The sequence below is a fragment of the Lithobates pipiens genome, unplaced genomic scaffold (assembly GCF_037356315.1).
Source record: "Lithobates pipiens isolate NorthernLeopardFrog02 unplaced genomic scaffold, aLitPip1_a1.2 Scaffold_13, whole genome shotgun sequence".
In the NCBI taxonomy this organism is placed as follows: domain Eukaryota; kingdom Metazoa; phylum Chordata; class Amphibia; order Anura; family Ranidae; genus Lithobates; species Lithobates pipiens.
In genome coordinates this window covers 459,415,531-459,433,188 of record NW_027507718.1, presented here as the reverse complement: position 1 = coordinate 459,433,188, position 17,658 = coordinate 459,415,531, and the positions used below count along the sequence as shown (strand labels likewise).

The 17,658-nt window shown below is 42.7% G+C and overlaps 1 protein-coding gene across 2 annotated transcripts in view; it reads left to right on the top strand.

Annotated features, from left to right (window-relative positions):
- CRMP1 (collapsin response mediator protein 1) overlaps positions 1 to 17,658 on the top strand; it is a 126,847-nt gene that overhangs the window by 62,728 nt on the left and 46,461 nt on the right. For both annotated transcript variants that reach the window (XM_077477801.1, XM_077477802.1), the window contains exons 5-6: positions 3,771 to 3,832; positions 15,860 to 15,940. In XM_077477801.1, the coding sequence (XP_077333927.1) occupies positions 3,771 to 3,832; positions 15,860 to 15,940 (143 nt within the window). The remainder of the gene's footprint in view (positions 1 to 3,770; positions 3,833 to 15,859; positions 15,941 to 17,658) is intronic.

Genomic DNA, 17,658 nt, shown 5'->3' with positions numbered 1-17,658 from the left:
TAGCTTTCCCATTCACTAGCCGCAGCTCAGTGGAGGGTAAAAAATCAGTTTATTAGAACAAGAATACAAGTCTTATATACAGTTAAAGATGAGGTTCCTACCTCCTGCTCATATTACTCTAACAATACACCTGTAACCAGAAACATAAATTAACATGAGCTAATTAACTATTCCCTTAAAGCAGCCGATGTGACTCCCTAACTACGATACACATTATCATACATCTCAACACAGAACTCCCTCATACAATTGCAGGGTTAATTAGCACAAACAACAATGGGTAAAAGACTCTTAGAAGCTGTGACAAGTCACACTAGACTAATTTACATTATAGCATACAACAGACAGACGGGTGGATGAGTGTTGACATCAGCATCTCCTAACAGTATTTGTCCCAACATTATGAATCAGCCACTATTTCTAATATGGCATATACAGGGTTCCCAGAGTCTGTGCGTCTTGGGGGGCATGGACCTGAATCCAAAGTAACACCACCTCAGGGGTCCCCAGGCATACAGCTCACAAAGAGCACCGTTCCCCCAAATGCCAGGGCCCATAATCGCAATGCAAGAGGCTAGCATTCAGTCCTCTCCAAAAGTCTCTGTCCCGGCTAGGTCTGTCTCATTTACCTTTCTGTAATTTTCCTGGTGCCTATCCATGGCAACCTACACCCTCCCTTTTTTCTATAATCCTTAAATGTTTGAGTCTAGTTAGAAGAATGGCGCATGGAGGTCCTTTGGGTTGGTTGGGGGTGGGGTAACCAACCACGTGTATGCTGCCATGGATAGGCACCAGGAAAGGAAAATTACAGAAAGGTAAGTATTCAGTTTTCCGTTTTCAGCTGTTTGTGCCACCCACATCACATATAATTGACAATTAAAGCTGAATAGTTAATTCAAATATAAAATGACAAATTTATGCAACATCCACCTTCAATTTAGAGACCACCTTCAATTTTAAACAGACTTCCTTTGAGCTCAGGTCATCTTGGACAAGCTGCAGCCTGTGATTAGTCAGTGAAAGGAGAAGCAGAATAATAATGAACTCCTCTCTCTGTTACTCTACTGTTTCTTCCTATCAGCATGTCAACTGATCGTCTCCTTGTTCTTTTACATGCACTTTACGACTTTACATTTATAACATTACCTCTCATGCAGGTACCATGCGACATTACAGTTATTTGTTGAAAAAAAATGCCTTTCTGTCTGAAAGCTTGTGAGATCTCAAGAGTCTTTTTTCCCCCCAGCAGTATAACTTGGTATGCCACACATACAAGATGAGGTTTATCATTGGTGGCTCAGCAGAGGAAGAGGAAGAAGCTGGCTGCCAATTACATTTATTTTGTGCAGGTTTCTGATTGTCAGGGGACATAAAGTGCTCAGACTGGAAAAACTGTGCAAGGAGGAAGCAGCTAAGTACTGCTGAGTTTATTAGAATTAGTAATTAAATGTCTTTAGGTATTCAGCTTTATCAAGGTGGAGGGGGGGGGTCTGCTGTAAGCAATTGCATAGCTAGCATCTGCGGCTGGTAATTTTTTGCACACCCCCCCCCCCCCACCAAAAAAATGGTATGTGGAAATATAGCAGCGCTGCTCCAAAACTGTGGGTGTGGTCAGATTGCCTCAACAGTGGGAGGGACCTTAAAGGGCCATATGGTTCAATGACTGTGCCACAAGCGGGTATGCAGCAGACAGTCAGTACAAACCTCAGCACACTCATATAATAAAACTGTTCTATTGCATATTCTTTACCACACATAGCTAACCTTGAAGTGATATTAAAGTCTTGTTTTAAAAAAATAAACATGTTATACTTACCTGCTTTGTGTAATGGTTTTGCAACCCAGATCCTCCTCTTCCCAGGTCCCTCACCGATGCCCCTGGCCGCTCCCTCCTGCTGGGTGCCCCCAGAGCAGCAGCTTGCTATGGGGGTACCCAAGTAGGCGTGCTCCTGACCAGTGGCTCTGTGTGTCCATTAAAACACAAATCTGTGGCTCGACCCCGCCCATTCCATCTCCTGTTTTGCTCACTGGCTGTGATTGACAGCAGCGGGAGCCAAAGGTCAATCAGGAGACGTCCTTGAGCTAAAAGCTGGTGGCTGCTAGTCTCCTGCTCTCTGCTCTGCCCACCCGTGCTCACTGAAGCACTGGGCTGGGCTGTGGAGGAGCCGGGACCTCTCTAGCTGAGAGGCAGAGCCGGGTGCCAATCCAGGCATATGGGTGGATCCCGACCATGTGATTACAATCTTTCCCCAGCCTGGACTGGCTTTGTGACGTCAGCTGACAGCAGGCTTCAGCCCACACTCAGCTGAAAATGGGTCACAGGAGTGCAAAAACAACCCTCCAGGGCCCAGGCAGGCTCTTCCTCAGTTCAGGATTTAGATCCAGGCTCTTTCTCCCTGAAGCTGGCAGGTCCTTCAGGCACCCTCTTTCCTAGTCCAGAAGGCCTCCACAACCCCTCTCACATAGTCCAGGGCCTTCAGACACCTGTTGCCCTACTCCAGGACCTGGAGACACCCCCTCTCCTGATCCAGATAGGGGGTAGAAGGGAGATAGAAGGGAGATACTCTGGACCACCTCCTCACCTAGTCTAGTATCTCCCTTGTACCAACCTATCCGGAGGCCTCCTCCCCCTATCCAGTGTCCAAGGTCTCCTCTACAGCCCCACACCCCCCAAGTTCACAGCCTTCCCTGCACCCTGCCCTGTGAATCTAGGTTCTTTGCCACATCAACCCCACTTTTCAAGTCCAGGGCCTCCTGTGTACTCCCCCCCTAGTCCAGGTCCACCTCTGCATCCTCCAGTCCAGGGCCTCCTCTGCACCCCCCAGTCCAGGGCATCCTGTGTACTCCCCTCCAAGTCCAAGGCCTCCTCTGCATCCCATAGTCCAAGGCCTCCTCTGCACTCCCCTGCTAGTCCAGGGCCTCCTCTGCACCCCCCAGTCCAGGGCCTCCTGTGTACTCCCCTCCTAGTCCAGGGCCTCCTCTACAACACCCAGTCCAGGGCCTCCTCTGCACCCCTCCCCCAGTCCAGGGTCTTCCCTGCACCCACCCAGTAGGTATGGGGGTTCCGCCCCCCCTAGATGTGTCACTCGGGGGGTGCACCCCCCTTTCCCCCTCTAGTTTTGGCCCTGGCTATGAGAGCAGATCTCACAAGATTTCCGCTATTGTCATTGTTAACCAGAAAATGTTCAACCTTCCTTACTTTGTTACTAGTGCCTGACTTTTTCCGCTAAGTTCTGCCCAACTGTCAGCCTACTGTCCAAGGAGACTGACTCAGTAGCCAGTGATGGCACTGTCATTTGACAGTGGAATGGCAGCTGATGGATATTTGCTAATCAAGCATAAAAAGTCAGGCCTGGGTTGTCCGTTCTTGTGTCTGTATGTACAGCAGAAATGTACAGCTTGGGTGGAAAGACCAGACACTTTCATACATGAGACAGATGGAAGCCACTCTGGTACTGTCTAAGCATGTGCTCTGTTCAACAGGGAAAAAGGAAAACCTTTTTAATCTCTGGGCTGGCTTGATATGTTATGAAGTTGTCAGGTGGAAATTTACCATCTAGGCCTCACTTCCAGCCTCTACCAACTACAGAAGGAGCAGTCCATCACATCATCTAGGCCTGGGCACTATTGAGGTACAATTCCAGTCTTTGCAGGTGATTGGGAGCCACAGGTTACAATATTTTTTTCTTTTGTCATAAATGTACTAAATAATGTATTTAGGATAGGATTCGTGTTTATCCTAACAACGTTTTCTATTCTCATTGGAATAGGTGTGAACTCTTTCCAGGTGTACATGGCCTACAAAGATATATACCAAATGTCAGACAGCCAGGTAATTCAGTCAACGATTTGTGTTTATTTGTGAGAATTTATTTTATTTTATTAGATTACTGTAGCAGCTTGTAAACCCCTAGCTCTCTGCCTATAATAAAATCTGTAGACTGGACTGCAACCCACTGTGTTTATTCCTAGAATTCAGCTGTACAGTGGGCTTCGTTCATGGAAAGTCCTAAAAATAAGAACTTGCAAAAGTTCATCTCAATTTTTGAACATTTAATGGTTAGGAAAAAATCTCCACCTTCTTCGAGGCTTGAGTAATCAATGTTTATAATACACACAAGAGAATGCACAAAGGGGCCTGTGTTAAGGCTTTATGAATATGATGTTTTGCATTTTATGATGGCAGCCAGCATATGTCCTTCCAATGAGATAAACTTAAACTGTACCAGGCATTCTTCTATACACATTCAAGAATCTACAATCCGGTGAAAACTTCCTTGTGTTGCTATAAGTGACAGCCTAGGACCAGAACACGGTCCACCGATACTAGACTTCAATCATGGATTTGCTTGTTTGAAGGAAAAATCACTTTTTGGTAAATCCATCCAAATCAGTTTTTACTCTTTTTGGTACAGCAATATCACACACACATTAGGCTTAAAAATAAGAACTGTCTGTGTTTCACACCAGCGGACCAATCGGGTCCGCCTATATGTTTTTCAGGCAGACATGATCGGGCCACCCATTGTCCTCTATGGGGCGGTGGAAGTCAGTGCACATGTGTCCACTGACATCCGTTGGGCATCTGATCCGACAAAGTCCGCTGAAAACAGACGTATGGTGAGTCATTCGCCATATCCGTCTAGCGGGTTGGATCAGATGACAATCAGATGGAAATGGACATGCAGTCTGTTTCCATCTGACTGCCCCATAGAGAAGAGCAGTCTCGGTCCCTGTCCGCTCTGCATAGCGGAGCAGAAACAGACCTGTCATCTGCCTGCTCCGCTTGAACAGAGTTGTCCTGTGTAAAAGGCGCCTTACTAAAGGTACATTTGGCTGCAGGTAGATTTCCTGGAAGAAGGATTTTTCTTCAGAAAAGGTAACTTGTTTTTTTTTGGCAATTTTCAAAGCCGCAGGGATAAAACAAAAATGTATAATTTAAAATGTGTAAAAATAAATATAGCGCTCGCAAACACAATGAGTGAATATATCACAATGTATACTAAACCAAACAATGTCCAAACAAAAAGTGGCGAAAGGTGCTCCAATCCGAAGAAAAAACAGTGCAAAGGGCTTCAGAAATATTCAGGTGTACAACATCCCCCCATGTGTCCCCACTCACCGGATTGAGACGACCCCCAGCTTTTCAGTCTGGTGGGTCACTTAAAGTTTTGTAATGTTGTCCAGGGAAGATGGATGTGGTGTCAGATCCTCAAATCCGAAATGTCTTTGAGAAGTTTCTCAGCAGAACAGACAGGATTACATCAAACACATATTTCCAGGAAATCATTTGAGGTCAATTCCGGCTAAACCGCGGTGCTCAATGACAAATGAATCCAAACATATTATAAAAAATATATATATGAAACATTTAATTAAAAAAAAAAATATGTAGAAGAAATAAGAATAAAAATTAAAATTAAAACAAAAATAAATAATTTTATTTTTATTCTTATTTCTTCTACATTTTTTTTTTATTAAATGTTTCATATATATATATATTTTTATAATATGTTTGGATTAATATGTCATTGAGCTCCACGGTTTAGCCGGAATTGACGTTAAATGATTTCCTGGAAATATGTGTTTGATTTAATCAAACCATAAAAATGGCGTTTTGTCTCTCCTGTGGATATTTTTCTATCCTTAGGAGCAACGTCTTTTATCCCACCAACAAAATGGCCACTATGCCATACTTGATTGGTTCTATCTAGGGGTGTTTCTCCTCTGCCCTCTATTTAAAGTTGGCCCAGTTCACAGGAAATTAGGTCCTTGATGACGCCCCGTGGGAGGGCGAAACGTTGATGCAATTTCCGGTATTACTGACGTCACTTCCTGTCCCGTGGAACGCATGCCACAAACGATGTTTTTATACATACGGATCTATATTTGAAGCCTGTTCGATCGTATTTTTTGTAAGTACCCACTCCCCTGTACAATAAAATCGTTTTAATAGTACTTCACTATCAGTTCCATTTTTTCTTCACTTTTGGGTACCTCTCTGTTCTGCTGAGAAACTTCTCAAAGAAATTTCGGATTTGAGGATCTGACACCACATCCATCTTCCCTGGACACCATTACCAAGCCTTAAGTGACCCACCAGACTGAAAAGCTGGGGGTCGTCTCAATCCGGTAAGTGGGGACACATGAGAGGGTGTTGTACACCTGAATATTTCTGACGCCTTTTTTTTTTCTTCGGATTGGAGCACCTTTCGTCACTTTTTGTTTGGACATTGTTTGGTTTAGTATACATTGTGATATATTCACTCATTGTGTTTGCGAGCGCTATATTTATTTTTCCATGTTTTTCAAGTGATCAGCACTTTATGTGAAGCAGCTGCATTTTTATTTTATTTATTTTTATATTTCTTAATTTGTTTTGTATACACCATTAGCGCAAGTTTATATATTTCGTTTATATATTTTTATTTTAAAAATGTATCATTGTTAGTTAAAGTGTAGTTTTACTTTGTTACTTTGTCTTCTGATGACACCTGCCAAAGTACAGCTCTGTAGTTAGGATATCTGTATTGTAAGCTCTCTGCTTGAATCTCAACAAGGGCAATACCTGCGTGGAGTTGGAACATGGGACAGTACAGAGTAGCTAATAATAAATAAACAAAACTGACACAAAGTATATTTAATTGGTCATAAATGGCCACGGTGTTTATTCAAGGGGTAACCCAAATTAGCTACATTCAAATTAACTAAAAAATCAGCTTTCAGCATAGAATTGAATTTAAAATTAACAAAATGATCCAATACCAGATCTCAATCACCATGTCCTTCCAGACTTATACTGGAAGACGAACCCACACTGAATAGCACCGTGACTAAACAATAATGAAAATAGGGAGGGAGGGTGGGAGGGCTGACTGGTCCTCTTCAGGTGGTTGTAAAGCTGAGGTAGCATCCGGATTTTTATAAGCAGTTACAGGCGCAAAGAAACAGCCCGCCAAATTCCTCCAATGGCGGCTTGTTGCTAAGGGATATTGCACCAATAGCCCTGCTGAGAGAAAGGAAAGAACAGGCACAGGCAAAGAGCCCTCTGCCCTGTCCCATGCGAGCCCCCGGATAATGCCAGGGACCGAACATTCTACATGTTCTTGTAGGGTTTGCTGTGGGTACTCTGGTTTCTTCACATGATTTAAAGACATGCTGGTAGGTATGACGGTTGGCCCTAGTATATGTGTGATCGAGGCCTTAGATTGTAAGTTCCTTGAGAACAGGGATTGATGTGAGCGAATTGTGTGTAAATTGATGGCGTAAATATTAAAATTTAAAAAAAAAATAAACGTAAAAATAAAACTGCAAATATTCTTCTTATATTCCTAATGAAAATCTATTGAGAAGGGATGGAAAAAATCAGAATCGCGCTAAACCTATAAATGTGAATGGGAGTAAACCATGTTAAAACGTGTAAAAATGTAAACCATTCAAAGTACAATGTGAGTGACAGCAAATGGCTGATATGACCTAAATTATACACTATAAAGTGTGTAAATCCACCACAGTTCACTGTGGATAACCAATATATGTGTATCAATTAAAAATCAAAAATCATAAACATTTATGTAAAACGAGATTGTCCAAAGTTTAGTCCATAATGAAATAAAGCAAACAATCCGTGCAAAAGTAAGCATAGAGTGTCACATCCACCCATGCAAAAATCAAGAAAAAAGTCCATCCACTGATGAGATGTATCTTCAACCAAAAAGTGCAATCAACCACCATGTAGGGAGAATTACTTCTTACCAAGTGGTCGTGATCCCCCACTACAGAGGATCAGGACAGACATAGTGTATACTGTAAACGTAACTTCAAAATGCACAGAACGTATCTGCTTGCCCACCAGCTACTCTCCAAATGGCCTCAATGGTAAGTACATGTGACATGTGAAGAAAACATAGATGCTCCGATAGTGGAAAACATGGCTGAGCTGTTCACTACCCAGGACAGAGGGGGGCGGCAGTGTGGAAGATGCCTGTACAGGTGTTGGCTTGCGGTGCGAAACGGAGGATGTGTGGCTGAGATGGTAAGCCAAGGTGAGGAAAGGCAAGGACAGACCCACAATGGTTGCAAGAACTCCCACTGATAGGAGTAACTATTCCAATCAGTATATGGTCGGCTAGCAAAAACAAAGTAAGACTTGTAACTTCATGTCACATCTGAGAGTATGTGTAGGTCAGTGGGTCCCAGCAGCAAGCACCAGCAGTGTTTATGTCTTGCACCCTCTAGTGGATTATCAGGGGCAGCTGCCAGGAAGAATTAATAGATTCTTGCTGTCATTTCTGCACTCAGTGGGGTTGATTTATTAATACTGGAGAGTGCGAAATCTGGTGCAGCTCTGCATAGAAACCAATCAGCTTCTAGATTTTTTTTTTTTGTCAAAGCTTAAAGTATAACCCAAGGCAAAACCTATTATTTAATTTTGGACAGAGTGGAGATGGATTATAACCCCTGTCAGTTTTTATTGCTGTCTGTGCCCCCATTAGGGAGATTCACCCTCTCCATTTGTTCTGTTTACCACTATTATTGAAAGTGAAAAAAAAAAAGAAAAACCCACATTTGGGTTGTCCCCAGAAAAGTAATTGAAGGGGAAACTTTCAATGGGAATGCTAGTTCTGGTGACCTGGGGTTCCCCAAGAGATTCTCTTAATATACCGGGCTTTCATCTTACTTCATGTTTGTCTATGGGACAGAAAGTGAAGGGAAATCTCTGCAATGTAGCATGGGAAAGACACATGACAAGAGTGATATTGGTGCTGCCACCCCAAATGAGTTACAATATGGGAAAGTCTCCCCCAGTGGGGTTTTTTCGTAGCAAAAATACAATCATTGGAAAATTAGTTAAGAAAATGTATTTATTGAAAAAATAGCATCGTAATATGGACACATAGGCATTTAAAATATGAGCTCTGGTCAGGGGATGTAACACCATTCAAAATTCTACAAAAATGTACAAACATACAATAAATGAATAAAAACTGATGGTGGAGTGGGCTAAAAAGAAACCCAGAAAGCAATGCAAAGTGCAATCAGCTATTTTTAAAACAGAAGGTTTCTACATATATGCCTTTTATCACTAATCTTAAAATAAAAGTTGTATTCCCCCTTTTTTTTTTTTATGGAGGAACAATGTAAACCTTTACTTTATGCCATTGGGCCAGTTACTTGTCTAGAGATATAAAGTTGAATAAAGCAGCGCTATAAAATAATAAAAAATAAAAAATAAAATAAATGAAAATATAAAAGATAAAATAAAAATAATATGAATATAGTCCAAAAAAACACAATGAATGTGTATAAACTTCCAACACAACAGTAACCTATGTGTTGCACAAATTCAGTCCATATAGTGTGCACCAGTTTGTAATCTTGTAATGAACACCACAAAGAGACGAAGGCAAGCTCTTATGAGCCTGCGACTATAAACCCAGCCAGGGCCTCTGTCCGGAGGAGTATAGATAATTCACAGATATTGAGTGGGAAGAATAGGCACCAGGCGACCAGGGAGACTCGATCATCAACCAGCCGGGGGAGTAAGTCAAGTGTTGCCCAAAAATGTAAACAGACTCACCATAGTGTAAATGTACCATATAAGGTTTATTAGCCACTTGATCACTGGGCACTTAAACACCCTTAACCACTTGCCGACCGCCGCACGACGATGTACGTCGACAGAATGGCACGGGCAGGCATAAGGGCTTACATGTACGTCCTTGCCTGCCCGACGGTCGGGGGCCCGATCGGGCCCCCGCCCGGTGCCTGCGGCGGTCGGTATTCGTTCGGGAGCGATCCCGGACGAGGGGACGGCCATTCATTCATTGCCACCCCCTCGCGATCGCTCCTGACGAATGAAAATGTCCCGTGACATCACTTCCTCTCCTGTAATGTAAACACAGGAGAGGAAGTGATGTATTCTCTCCTCCGTGTCAGTATTTTTCGTTCCGGCACCGAGGAGAGAGCATCGGTGAGTTGCACAAGCACTACACTACACAGTAGAACATGCCAGGCACACTCACACCCCCCCTTTACCCCCGATCACCCCCCAATTACCCCTGCCCCCCAGTCACAGTGACACCAATTGCTTTTTTTTTTTTTTTTTGCATTGGTGTCATTTGTGACTGTAATAACTGTTAGGGCAGTTAGGGTTAGCCCCCTTTAGTTCTAATGTGCCCCCCTAACCCCTCCAATAAAGGTTTAACCCCGTGATCACCCCCCGTCGCCAGTGTCACTAAGGCTGGGTTCACATTGCAGCGGTTTATGAGAACGAATGTGATTCGCACCGCACTGCAGTGCAAATCACATCCGATCTCTGTGCGATTCGAGTTCAGCCATACAGATAGTATGGCTGAATTTGTGTCGCACCCGCCGCAAATTCGCACGGGACCCTTTTTTTGGCCCGCAGCAGAATCGGATCGCATGGGTGTTCACACCATGCGATCCGAGTTTGCAGATCGCACTGCGATATGCGAACTGATCTGGGGGTGTCATTAACATTTCACTGACACTCCCAGCAGTTCGCATAGGGCAGTGTGAACTGCCGCCGGGAGGCATGCGATGCGGGAACCCGCCGCGGATTCATGGCGTTCCCGCATCGCTCCAGTGTGAACCCAGCCTAATAAGCGATAGTTTTTCTGATCGCTGTATTAGTGTCACAGGTGACGCTAGTTAGGCAGGTAGGTATTTAGGTTCGCCGCAGCTTTTTATAGCGCCAGGGACCCCCATATACTACCGCATAAAGCCCCCTGATTGCCCCCTAGTTAACCCTTTCACCAGTGATCACCATACAACTGTTACAGGTGACGCTGGTTGGTTAGTTATTTTTTTTATAGTTTCAGGGCACCCGCCATTTATTACCTAGTCTCACTAGTGTACCCCTAAATTTAGGGGTGTCTACTTTCCAAAATGGGGTCATTTGGGGGGGGTTTGTGCCATCTTGGCATTTTATGGCCTTCAAAACTGTAACGTCCTTAGAAAGCCTGAAGGCGGTGCTTGGTTTTCGGGGCCCCGTACGCGGCTAGGCTCCCAAAAAGTCCCACATATGTGGTATCCCCGTACTCAGGAGAAGCAGCAGAATTTATTTTGGGGTGTCATTTCACATATGCCCATGGCATGCGTGAGCAATATATCATTTAGTGACAACTTTGTGAAAAAAAAAAAAAAAAGTTTGTAATTTTCCCGCAACTTGTGGCAAAATATAAAATATTCCATGGACTCAACATGCCTCTCAGCAAATAGCTTGGGGTGTCTACTTTCTAAAATGGGGTCATTTGTGGGGGTTTTGTGCCATCTTGGCATTTTATGGCCTTCAAAACTGTAATAGGTAGTGAGGAGTGAAGTCAAATATTTACGCCCTTAGAAAACCTGAAGGCGGTTCTTGGTTTTCGGGGCCCCGTACGTGGCTAGGCTCCCAAAAAGTCCCACATATGTGGTATCCCCGTACTCAGAAGAAGCAGCAGAATTTATTTTGGGGTGTCATTTCACATATGCCCATAGCATGTGTGAGCAATATATCATTTAGTGACAACTTTGTGAAAAAAAAAATAAAAAAATTAAAGTTTGTAATTTTCCCGCAACTTGTGGCAAAATATAAAATATTCCATGGACTCAAAATGCCTCTCAGCAAATAGCTTTGGGTGTCTACTTTCTAAAATGGGGTCATTTGTGGGGGTTTTGTGCCATCTTGGCATTTTATGGCCTTCAAAACTGTAATAGGTAGTGAGAAGTGAAATCAAAAATTTACGCCCTTAGAAAGCCTGAAGGCGGTGCTTGGTTTTCGGGGCCCCATACGCGGCTAGGCTCCCAAAAAGTCCCACATATGTGGTATCCCCGTACTCAGGAGAAGCAGCAGAATTTATTTTGGGGTGTCATTTCACATATGCCCATAGCATGTGTGAGCAATATATCATTTAGTGACAACTTTGTGTAAAAAAAAAAAAAAAATTATTTTTTGTCATTATTCAATCGCTTGAGGCAAAAAAATAAAATATTCAATGGGCTCAACATGCCACTTATCAATTTCCTTAGGGTGTCTACTTTCCAAAATGGGGTCATTTGGGGGGGGGGTTGTACTGCCCTGCCATTTTAGCACCTCAAGAAATGAGATAGGCAGTCGTAAACTAAAAGCTGCGTAAATTCCAGAAAACGTACCTTAGTTTGTAGATGTGACAACTTTTGCGCAAACCAATAAATATACAATTATTGACTTTTTTTTTACCAAAGATATGTGGCTGAATACATTTTGGCCTAAATGTATGACTAAAATTGAGTTTATTGGATTTTTCTAATAACAAAAATTAGAAAATATCATTTTTTTTCTAAATTTGCGGTCTTTTTACGTTTATATCGCAAAAAATAAAAATCGCAGAGGCAATCAAATACCATCAAAAGAAAGCTCTATTTGTGGGAAGAAAAGGACGCAAATTTTGTTTGGGTACAACATTGCATGACCGCGCAATTACCAGTTAAAGCAGCGCAGTGCCAAATTGTAAAAAGACCTCTGGTCATTTACCAGCAAAATGGTCCAGTCTGAAGGTGGTTAATAACCAGACCAATTTTCAGCTTTCGGTGCTCTCACATTTTGAATGACAATTACTCAGTCATGCAACACTGGACCTATATGACATTTTTGTCCTTTTTTTCACACAAACTGAGCTTTCTTTTGGTGGTATTTAATCACCGCTGGGTTTTTTATTTTTTGTGCTATAAAAGAAAAAATACAGAAAATTCTGTAAAAAAATGAATTTTTCTTCATTTCTGTTATAAAATTTAGCAGATTAGTAATTTTTTCTTCATAAATTTTAGCCAAAATTTATACCACTACATATCTTTGGTAAAAATAAGTACAAATTGGTGGATATTATTTGGTCTTTGTGAAAGTTATAGAGTCCACAAGCAATGGTGCCAATATCTGAAAATTGATCACACCTGAAGTACTGACGCCCTATTTCAATTCTTGAGACCCTAACATGCCAGAAAAGTACAAATACCCCCCAAATGACCCCTTTTTGGAAAGAAGACATTCCAAGGTATTTAGTAAGAGGCATGATGAGTTTTTTGAAGTTGTCATTTTTTCCCACAATTCTTTGCAAATCAAGATTTTTTTTACTTTTTTTTTTTTTTTCACAAAATTGTCATATTATCAGTTTATTTCTCACACAGCATATGCATACCACAAATTACACCCCAAAACACATTCTGCTATTACTCCCGAGTACGGCGATACCACATGTGTGAGACTTTTACACAGTGCGGCCACATACAGAGGCCCAACATGCAGGGAGCGCCATCAGGCGTTCTGGAGCACCCAGGACAATTCTGACATTTCTCTCCTACATGTAAAAATCATCATTTATTTGCTAGAAAATTACATCGAATCCCAAAACATTATATATGTTTTTTTAGCAAACACCCTGGAGAATACAATGGTGGTCGTTGCAACTTTTTATCTCGCACGGTATTTGCGCAGCAATTTTTCGAATGCTTTTTTTTGGAAAAAAAACAGTTTTGTGTTAAAAAAAAAAAAAAAACACAGTAAAGTTAGCCCAATTTTTGCATAATGTGAAAGATGAAGTTACACCGAGTAAATCGATACCTAACATGTCACTCTTCAAAATTGCACAGGCTCGTGGAATGGCACCAAACGTCGCTACTTAAAAATCCCCATAGGCGACGATTTAATTATTTTTTTACTGGTTATATGTTTTGAGTTACAGAGGAGGTCTAGGGCTAGAATTATTGCTCTCGCTCTAACGTTCGCAGTGATACCTCACATGTGTGGTTTGAACACCGTTTTCATATGTGGGCGGGACTTACGTATGCGTTCGCTTCTGCATGCGAGCACATGGGGACAGGGGCGCTTTAAAAAAAAAAAAAAATTTTATTGTTCATTTTACTTTATTTATTTTAGTTTGACGTTTTTTTCCCCAAAAATACATTTTTTGATCACTTTTATTCCTATTACAAGGAATGTAAACATCCCTTGTAATAGGAATATGGCATGACAGGTCCTCTTTACAGTGAGATATGGGGTCAATAAGACCCCGCATCTCACCTCTAAGCTGGGAAGCCTGAAAAAAAAAAAAAAGATTCTGGATTTGATAGTATTGGCGAGTCGGTAGAAGCACCGGAGGGCGGCGGGAGGGGGGGGGGGTGTCTATGGCTGGGTATTGCAGGGTATCACCGACTATGGCTGGGTATCTCAGAGTATGGCGTTGCAGAGTATTGCGTTGCAGAGCATTGCAGGATATTGGAGGGTGTTGCAGAGCATTGCAGAGTGTTGCACGGTATTGGCGGGTGTTGCAGAGCATTGCAGAGTGTTGCAGGGTATTGGTGGGTGTTGCAGAGCATTGCAGAGTGTTGCAGGGTATTGGCGGGTGTTGCAGAGCGTTGCAGGGTATTGCAGAGTGTTGCAGAGTATTGCAGGGTAATGCAGAGTATTGCAGAGTATTGCAGGGTATTGCAGGGTATTGCAGTGTAATGCAGAGTATTGCAGGGTATTGCAGGGTATTGCAGAGTATTGCAGGGTATTGCAGGGTATTGCAGAGTATTGCAGGGTATTGCAGAGTATTGCAGGGTATTGCAGAGCATTGCAGGGTATTGCAGGGTATTACAGGGTATTGCAGAGTAATGCAGAGTAATGCAGAGTAATGGCAGGGTATTGCAGAGTAATGGCAGGGTAATGCAGAGTATTGCAGTGTAATGCAGAGTATTGCAGTGTAATGCAGAGTATTGCAGGGTAATGCAGAGTAATGCAGAGTAATGCAGGGTATTGCAGAGTAATGCAGGGTATTGCAGAGTAATGCAGGGTATTGCAGGGTATTGCAGGGTATTGCAGAGTAATGCAGAGTAATGGCAGGGTATTGCAGAGTATTTGCAGGGAATTGAGGGGTTAATTTTCGGTGAGCAGCGATGTGGGCACTGCAGATGCAGCCCACATCGCTGCTGACACCGATCTCTTCCCCCTCCGCTGTTCCGATCGGTACAGAGAGGGGGAGGGAGGAACCGGCATCATAACATGACGCCGGTTTGTTTACAAGTGATCACTCCGTCATTTGACGGAGCGATCACGTGGTAAACGGCCGCGACGAGCGGCCGTTTACCGTGATCCGTGATGAGCCGGGTCCTGTGGACCCGGCGGTCACGGATGCTCTCGAGTGCGTGCCCCAGGGGGCGCGTGAGAGCGGAATTCTGGGAGGACGTCATATGACGGCCTCCCAGAGTTAAGAAACCGCCCTGAAGCCGTCATTCGGCTATAGGGCGGTTATTAAGTGGTTAAAGCTAGAAATTGCACTTACAGAAATGCTGATTAAAATCATCAATAAACAGCCAGCCGGCTTGCGAACACCCATCCACTGTGTTACAGCGAGATGATGTCAGCACGTCAAACCTCCCGGCGCGCATTTCGTCACAATCTGACGTTGTCTTGTTCCCTGAGATGATGTCAGATTATGACGAAACAATCTGCATTCCTCTGGACAGAGGCTCTGGCTGGGTTTATAGCTGCAGACTCATAAGAGCTTGCGTTCTGCTAAGCACACCCTCTATGTGGTGGAGGGGCACTGTCTCTTAGTGGTGGTTATTACAAGATTACACACTGGTGCACACTATAAGCCGTGACCTTAATATAGTAGGGCTTGGGGAGCAACGAAGAATTATTAACCAGACAGGTTATAATGAGATGTTCTAACAGGAGCCAAATTGCCTTCTATTTACCCAATAGAGTACAGTAGAACCTTCTTAATACAGAAGTTTGGTTACAGCTCCAGAAGTTTCCTGCATAGAGTTAGAGGCATAATTAGTCTGAGTAACCGGTCTGTAAAATGTTTATTGTTACTGTATATTTTCTCCTCAGCTATACGAAATCTTCACCTTTCTCACGGGACATGGTGCTATAGTCATGGTGCATGCAGAAAACGGGGATTTAATAGCTCAGGTAAGTCTGTAAACTGATATTATGAGATGCAGAGTTTCTAGGCAAATAATAAATACCGTATTTGATCTTGTACTCAATAGGTGTATATTGTATAAATGATGAACTGGGAGGCCATTAAATATGATATATGATTCTGTAAACAGCAGCTATCATAGAGTTGCTATTTGCATGTTTAATTCGGGAGAAATCCATGTAATAGAATTATAAGGTAATGATAAGCTAAGACTGGCCATGACATACTTGATGTGGATGGAGTAATTGAATCCTACTGCGCTATTGTTTTTTGACAGCGGGGAGACTTTCCCATTGTCAGAATACACCGATCAGTCCTGCCAGCTATAGCCAGCGGTGCTAATCATTCAGAAATTTTCCAAACAGGCTGGTTGTACAGAAGTCAATCAGTAGATCGACTTCTATAGAACCAGCCTGCTCATACAGTGCAAAGATCACATTTTTTCCCTCAGTGATATTAACTGATAGGTAATGTTGTCTGCTCACAAATCCAAGTGCATTTTAAGGTAAAAACAGGAGGAAGGAAACAAAGCTGCTGTTGCTGATTTTCTTTTAAAATGCTAGCTGTTTGGCTTTTTTCAATAATTTATGAGAAACTGATCCAGAACAAACAGGCAGACTAGGAAAGTCAGAATTCCTAATCTGCATACCTCTTCTTCCAGGTACATTCAAAAGTACCAAAGTTGCTATAGTTCAGTGACCCTATACACACTATTAGATTTTCTGCAGATTTTGTCTTCCGATTTACCAAAGCCATGTAGTGCAAGGGCCTGTCTGATGCATGCAAATTGAAACTCTTGTGCCATGTACACACGACCGGACTTTCCTGTAGAAAAGGTCAGACGGCATAATTTCATCGGATATTCCGATCGTGAGTGGGCTTCATCTGACTCTTTTCTTCAAAAATTCTGACGGACCTAGAAATAGAACATGTTTTAAATATTTCCCACGGAATCAATTACTTTCGGGAAAACCATTTGTCTGTATGCTATTCCGACGGACCAAATACAACGCAAGGGCAGCTATTGGCTACTGACTATTGAACTTCCTTTTCTAGTCCCGTCGTACATCATCGCATTTGAAACGAACGGACTTTGGTGTGATCATGTGTAGGCAAGTCCGTTTAGTAGGAACTCCGTCAAAAAGACCGTCAGAGTTTATTCTGACGGAAAGTCCGGTCATGTGTACAATTGTTGGCAGGGGATTGTCTGTTGACAGACTGTTCTCCTAAAATCTTACCATTAGTACGCTCTTTTTGACAATTGTTGTCCAACTTTTGGCCAACAAATGTTGGATGGCAGACTAGTAAATTTTTGGCAGACAATGGTTTGACGTCAGAGTTTTGTATGGTCAGTACACAAATCCGTCACACCAAATTCGAAAGTACAAACACGCATGCTCGGAATCAATTCTCACCAAACATGAAACTAGCAGAAGGGGCCCAAAGGGTGGTGCTCAAGAGCTGAAATTCCTCATAGTACAATTCTACGTTCGTGTTTGTTGCACGACAATTGTTTACCATTATTATGCAAGACAAGATCCTGGCACACGCCCTTTTGACAAAAATCAGACCCTCATTTGGCCGATAATCGTACCGTGTGTACGAGGCTTAAGAGTTTCAATTTGTATGCAATCAGGCAGGCCTTTGCACTACATGGTTTTAGTAAATCTGAAGACAAAAATCTGCAGAAAATCTAATAGTATGT